The sequence below is a fragment of the Dendrobates tinctorius genome, unplaced genomic scaffold, assembly GCF_039654945.1.
Source record: "Dendrobates tinctorius isolate UK_male_01 unplaced genomic scaffold, ASM3965494v1 ptg000014l, whole genome shotgun sequence".
NCBI lineage: Eukaryota > Metazoa > Chordata > Amphibia > Anura > Dendrobatidae > Dendrobates > Dendrobates tinctorius.
The window spans coordinates 16,435,349-16,443,047 of record NW_027361682.1 but is presented as its reverse complement, the minus strand read 5'-3'; the positions used below and the strand labels follow the sequence as shown (position 1 = coordinate 16,443,047).

Here is a 7,699-nt window from a genome sequence, read left to right as displayed (position 1 = left end):
ATAACCAAGATTAAGGCTAAGCTATTAAATATTGTAGATTCAGGAAGCTCCTTTAAAAAGCTAAATTGGTACATTCCAGGCCAAGCTGATACAATGTATCCCAATATGTGCAATATCGGTTCCGTGGGGGCGGGACATGAATCTGTCAGGCTCCACCCCTGACTTTGCACTAGAGCTAATGGTACATCAATTTGGGTTTTTTCTCTGAGGAGGCCTGTAAATATCACAATATGAAGAAAACAGTAAGTTTCACCAACTTATACTTTATTCATGGTATAAAAAAAACAGAAGTCACATACACACAGAGCGGGGATTTCAAGTATTCACGTTCCATAATACATAAAATGTAACATTCCCACATCTTGTACAATGAGGGATGGTCCTCCAGAGTGGCCTTAGGCCTCAGCCTATCCAGGATCTTCTGCAGTTTCCGGTAAACGGGCTTCTGATTGTCCAGAATATCCAATAGTCCGTTATAAAACAATGAGCGGCTACTCTACTTCAACACAAGGCACACTATCACTTTAATAGAAACCACACCCCCAGCTGACATCACAATAGGAAGTTTTTTGCTTTACTGCTTGTCATAAAAAAAATCTTTTGAGGCAATCAGAAAAATTAATTTTCTTCCTATATGTCACTTTTTCTTTACAAAACTACAGTTCCCAGCATGCTCTGACAGGTGCAGTCTGACATGCTGTGACTTGAAGTTATACAACAGCTAGGGAGCGATAGTTTGGGGACATGTGCCCGAAGATTAACTAAAAGCAGCTGTAATTTATTGTACCCTCCATGTTAAAAGGTATATTCTATTTTACAGCAGTCAAAGGGAGACTGTAAAGATACGATACATAATTATTTCAATTAAGCATAAAAACTGTAGCAAGTATTTCATATGGTGTTACTGTCACTTTAACAACTAGGGGTGTGTCTCAGATGGCCACTCCCCCTAATGCTCCTTAGATTACCAGCAGCTCCTTCATAGACACAGCGTTATTTACCGTATAGTGGAATTTAGACACTAGACCCATGTTCCAGCCACCAAGACATCATCTAGAGGTCAAGTAGTATCCGATGAAACAGTGCTTGGTCAGAAGTGGACATCCCCTTTAAGTACCTTTTTACATTGCTTTTATCTTCAGCAGAAAATACAGTTACAACAATAAATATTCTACAGCGACACAACAGGCCAAATGAGTCGGTGGGCAGACCTAATTGAGTGTTCCTCGCCTTGAGAATGCACGAAGCCACACAATGGATGTGTGAGTACTACGTGGCAGGAGAGGCACCTGCTTCTAACTTAAAAGTGGATGCACACCTTTAATTTTTTTTTTTTTTAAATATTTTAATCAGGGTGAAAATTTCTGACACAGAGCGCCAAATCCCCTGCACAGGTGATAGAATTCTGTCTGCCTGCAGCCACCACTAGAGGGAGCTCACTGCACTCTATTTTATTATTGAGCTCAATGTATGTAGTGAGCTCCCCCTAGTGGTGGCTACGGGCATGCAGAATTTTATCAATTTATTCTATGTAGAAGATTGTGGAGCCCAGACCTCTTAAAAAAAAAAAAAAAAAAAAACATTTTTCAACCCATTTAAAAATGGGAATTTCTATTTTAACTCTTTTACAGAATTCTGTACCCCTAACAAAAATAACAGATTGATCGTACCAAGTGTATGGGCTAAGCTGCAATACATGACACTACCTGTGGATAAGAGTGGTGCTGTTTCAGGCAAATATATATTTATTCTTTTTTTTCCTTCTAAGCTAGGATAGCACACTGTAGGTTTCATTGAACCTTCCTAAATATTCTACAAAAAAAAAAAAAAATATCTTAAAAACAGTATCCAAGATTGGAGGATTATTTTTTTTTTAGAATATTCGGGATTTTCAGGATGTGTCGTAGACCCAGAAAATGAAATACGTTGAGCTCCCCCTAGTGGACAATTAACACTGAACCGCATTTGGATTTAGTAGAATAAATATTTGGAGGCAACTACGGCACCAAAGATGGAGCTCTAGGAATAGTGCAAGATTAAAATGCAGTAAAAAAAAAAAAAAAAAAAAAAAAAAATCTTAAAAAAAAATTCCACCTTTTTGGCTTTGGTCGTCCCGATTGCCTGGATTACGTTGGTGGTCCATATTATGGGTCACTTATTCATCCTCCTTATCTAAAATCTCTTCGCTGTCACTGCTCTCCTCCTCGATTCGGGAGCGAAATCCCGCCAGGTCGAGATCCAAGAAGGTGGTGAGAAGCTTGGCCACCGCTTCCACATCACTGTTGGAGAAAGAAAAATAAATCCAATGAGGACCCTCAACGGTTAAAAGTTCGGCAGAGAAAACCTTGAAGAACTTACCTTCTACCTCCCAAGACGGCACTCTGTGTAAGAGGGTGGGAGATACCCGTCACAAGACGCAGGACTATGAGGTAGCCCTTCCCGAAATATCGGACTTTCTCCTCCTCAACATTGACGTCTCGGATCTCTTTCAGTAGGACCACCACTAGGAGACAGAACATAGTTCAGACACACCAGTTGTGTGAATTTCCACAAAACCCTACTTGTCTTTTTCGCCTACCTTCCTCCTGACCTCCTTTACAAAACGTGAGTATTTTCTTGTACAAGTTGAAGGTCTTCAGGACAACCTTCCCCACCTTTTTATCAAATATGGCTTCCTGGAAGAGAGAAGAACATCAGCCTAGAGGCCGAATGCGCACAGCCATGAATCTAGACTATGCCGCCTATAGGTGCCCTTACATGTTAGAGCCAAGATGGCCATACCACTGATAACAGGATTGGACGGGTATTGGAGTGGCACAGATTGTGGAAAAGAAGACATGCACGTGCCAAATTGGCAACTTTTTGGAAATCCCATACAAATGAATGAAGAGAAGCGCATACACAGCCACCTCTCCACTGGCTGTGTGCAACAGGAACCCATTCTTGAGGTCAATGTGGGTCCCTGCGGTGGGCTCATCACCAATAATAAATGTATGGCAGATAGGAGGAGATGGATACATCCCTTTACGAGACATCAATCACGGGTAGACAGCCTGTCTGGCAAATGCTTGATGAGCTGGCCTGGCAGTTGACCAGGGCACGATCACTATACTGAGGCACCATTACTATATGGAGGAACAAAGGGGGCACTAATCACTACATGGAGGGACAGAGGGGGCACTAATCACTACATGGAGGGACAGAGGGGGCACTAATCACTATATGGAGGGACAGAGGGGGCACTAATCACTACATGGAGGGACAGAGGAGGCACTAATCACTACATGGAGGGACAGAGGAGGCACTAATCACTACATGGAGGGACAGAGGGGGCACTAATCACTACATGGAGGGACAGAGGGGGCACTAATCACTACATGGAGGGACAGAGGGGGCACTAATCACTACATGGAGGGACAGAGGAGGCACTAATCACTACATGGAGGGACAGAGGAGGCACTAATCACTACATGGAGGGACAGAGGAGGCACTAATCACTATATGGAGGGACAGAGGAGGCACTAATCACTACATGGAGGGACAGAGGAGGCACTAATCACTACATGGAGGGACAGAGGAGGCACTAATCACTACATGGAGGGACAGAGGAGGCACTAATCACTACATGGAGGGACAGAGGAGGCACTAATCACTACATGGAGGGACAGAGGAGGCACTAATCACTACATGGAGGGACAGAGGAGGCACTAATCACTACATGGAGGGACAGAGGAGGCACTAATCACTACATGGAGGGACAGAGGAGGCACTAATCACTACATGGAGGGACAGAGGAGGCACTATTCCTATATGGAGGGACAGAGGAGGCACTAATCACTACATGGAGGGACAGAGGAGGCACTAATCACTACATGGAGGGACAGAGGAGGCACTATTCCTATATGGAGGGACAGAGGAGGCACTAATCACTACATGGAGGGACAGAGGGGGCACTAATCACTACATGGAGGGACAGAGGAGGCACTAATCACTACATGGAGGGACAGAGGAGGCACTAATCACTACATGGAGGGACAGAGGAGGCACTATTCCTATATGGAGGGACAGAGGAGGCACTAATCACTACATGGAGGGACAGAGGAGGCACTAATCACTACATGGAGGGACAGAGGAGGCACTATTCCTATATGGAGGGACAGAGGAGGCACTAATCACTACATGGAGGGACAGAGGAGGCACTAATCACTACATGGAGGGACAGAGGAGGCACTATTCCTATATGGAGGGACAGAGGAGGCACTAATCACTACATGGAGGGACAGAGGGGGCACTATTCCTATATGGAGGGACAGAGGGGGCACTATTCCTATATGGAGGGACAGAGGGGGCACTATTCCTATATGGAGGGACAGAGGGGGCACTATTCCTATATGGAGGGACAGAGGGGGCACTATTCCTATATGGAGGGACAGAGGGGGCACTATTCCTATATGGAGGGACAGAGGGGGCACTATTCCTATATGGAGGGACAGAGGGGGCACTATTCCTATATGGAGGGACAGAGGGGGCACTATTCCTATATGGAGGGACAGAGGGGCCACTATTCCTATATGGAGGGACAGAGGGGCCACTATTCCTATATGGAGGGACAGAGGGGCCACTATTCCTATATGGAGGGACAGAGGGGGCACTATTCCTATATGGAGGGACAGAGGGGGCACTATTCCTATATGGAGGGACAGAGGGGGCACTATTCCTATATGGAGGGACAGAGGGGGCACTATTCCTATATGGAGGGACAGAGGGGGCACTATTCCTATATGGAGGGACAGAGGGGGCACTAATCACTATATGGAGGGACAGAGGGGGCACTATTCCTATGTGGAGGAACGGAGGGGGCACTATTCCTGTGTGCAGGCAGAGAAGAGGGCACCATTACTGTGTGGAGATACATAGGGGGCAATATAAGTAGGTGATGGCACTATGGGGGGGAACTATTACTATATGGGGCACGTACTATAGAGGAGGCTCAGAGTGAACATTGTTAGTGCGTGACTATCGATAGAGGAAATGGAGGCACAATAGGGGCATTATTACCATATAGATGGCACCATTACTGTGCGAGGAGGCAGGAGGATTATTATTACTGCCGAAGACACCTTGGATAGTTAGAAATGTGAAGCGAGGATGAAGCTGGAAAGCCATGAGCCTAATATGTATGCGTGTTAAATTCTGCAGAGACGAGATCTGGATAGTGAAATTGGTAAAGACGGTCTGGGCCGAATGGAGAATAAAATGCAAAATGAACGACCAGTCACAGAGAACCTCAGCGGTGAGTCCCTGGATTTATCTGTACAGTATACAACTATATGGTCTACAGAGCACTGGTGTATAACTGATATCTACCAATATACGGTCATTTATCACTACTGTGCTGGTAATATATGGTTATGGTCTGGCGGTATTATTAGTCTGTGATATTTAGGACAACGTTAGTCTTGGTACAGTGGTTTTGTTTATTGATGGCTAGCGATCACTACTGTGCTGGTATTATATGGTTATGGTCTGGCGGTATTATTAGTCTCTGATATTTAGGACAACGTTAGTCTTGGTACAGTGGTTTTGTTTATTGATGGATAGCGATCACTACGGTGGTAATATGTGGTCATTGTGTGGCGGTATTTTTGGACTTGATGTGCTGGACTGGTTAAGTACCAATCTGACAATTAGAAGAGCAGATCAGCCGCTGACAGCGATGATTTTTGTCGGCTGATCGCTGCCATGTTTGCACGGGTCGACAATCAGGAACGGGTGTCCTAACATGAAAAGGACCCTCAGTTCTTCAGACTTTGTTGAAACCCAGAAATCTCACGAGTCTGATAACCTGGAGATACCCCAAGATCGTTCTGCGCTCACCTCCCAATCTTCCAGATTCTGAAGGGCCACAAAAAGACACCCGGCCATGTAAAACAGCTTCCACGCCCAGGAATCTAGTATGGAAAGGAAACACGCCGGACACAGGATTATAGGACTTGGTGAAGGACCCAAAAACGTGCACCAGGGTCCGGGGAGGGCCGCCCTTCTCCTCGGTACCTACCTGTACTGTAATAGGCTGCGGCCAGGCCGATCGAGGAGATTCCTACAGGAAACAGGACGGGTAGATGTAACATCACACAACGCATTTACACCAAAGGCAGTATTAAAAATGAGAAGTGGAAACCATCAGCAAGCTGCCGCTTACAGATCATTATTCTTTCTATGCGCATACATTTAGCATGTCGAGTCCACCAGGACGTCCTACCCTGGGTCGGCTGTCATGTCGGGTGCGGTTCACTCACTTTGCATGTACTGTAAAACACTGGGGGAATTTTCACAGCAAAATCGTATTGAAGAAAAAAATGCAGCAAAAAAACGCAGCATGTGAACAAGTCCTAAGAACCAATGTCAGTCCCTGACAGCAGCATTGATATAATCCAAATTTGTGGTGCAATGGTTTTGACACACAGAGCCCCCTGCTACAACCTACTTGTTGATGGTTTCCAGAAGAAAAAAAAAATTGATATTGTAATGTAGCATATAAACTGCAACTCACCAACTAACAGCGACCACGAGCGGATGCTGGGATTCCTTTTCAGATGAAGGAAGGTCCCGGTGCGGTTTTCTACCTGCATATACATGGCGGGGTCAGTCCTAGAAGAGGAGATCAGAGCCTGGAGAGGAAGAGGACGGGTTACATCAGATTGGGCCTTCCTTGGGGAGTCTATGTAGGATAGTCCTAAACCTCAAGAGCATGAGTACAGGAACGGAAACAGTCATCATGGAGGCTTCTTCGTGGTAAATAATGGGGGAAGGGGCGATGACAACTCCGGTTTTACTGAAAACCGGCCTTGCAGTTTGGAGAATGGGGAAGAAGAGAGAATAAGGGAAGTGTCAGTGCAGCGGCTCCTCACAGAGGAGTGGGGGGCGACGACACACGATCGTCTCAGCGCTGGTGGGCAAAGTGTGACGTGCAATAATAATGGCGCCCCCACCGATTCACTAAAGTCTGTTTCTCCAAGAACAATAAATCTGACGTGTAAATGAGACACCCAGGAAGAGACAAAAAAAACAGGGATAAGTGGTGACAAGAAGACCCCACAATGGAAGTACTGTGTGCTGGGAGTTGTAGTCCTACCATCTAGACAAGCTACATAACAGAGATAATCCATGAAAGTTACATTAGGACCATACAGCAATAATGTCAGCAGGGCAGAAAAAGTGCCACATGACAAGGCTGTCCCCTCCCTGCCTTTGTAACTGCACAGGACAGAGAAGTTTCCGCCACCCCCCTCTATAGCGACACAGAACTGCACACATACCGTCCTGTCTGCACCTGGACCTCTCCTCACAGCAGCTCTGCACTTCCTCAGTACACGCTGCACCCCAGAGCATGCTGGGATATGGCATGGACCCACCCAGGCTTCACATTCATAAACTTATACCAGCATTGATCACTAGATGGCTCTGCATCTGTTCATTTCATAGTGCTATACCAGCAATGACCACTAGATGGCTCTGCATCAGTTCACTTCACAGTGCTATACCGGTAATGACCACTAGATGGCTCTGCATCAGTTTATTTCACAGTGTTATTCCAGCAATGACCACTAGATGGCTCGGCATAAACTTACTTCATAATAATATTCCTGCAATTACCACTAGATGGCTCTTTATCAGTTCATTTCATGCTGTTATCCCT

At 45.7% G+C, this 7,699-nt stretch overlaps 1 protein-coding gene across 1 annotated transcript; it reads right to left on the bottom strand.

Annotated features, from left to right (window-relative positions):
- Nucleotides 1-243: 243 nt before the first annotated feature.
- On the bottom strand, nt 244-7,439 carry CYBC1 (cytochrome b-245 chaperone 1). Its single transcript, XM_073559704.1, has 7 exons — nt 7,320-7,439; nt 6,554-6,671; nt 6,059-6,100; nt 5,878-5,951; nt 2,579-2,675; nt 2,359-2,503; nt 244-2,279 (listed from the first exon to the last, which is right to left on the bottom strand). Exons 2-7 carry the CDS (start codon nt 6,636-6,638, stop codon nt 2,156-2,158), a joined length of 567 nt encoding a protein of 188 aa, XP_073415805.1. The 5' UTR covers nt 6,639-6,671; nt 7,320-7,439; the 3' UTR covers nt 244-2,155.
- Between the last annotated feature and the right edge of the window lie 260 nt (nt 7,440-7,699).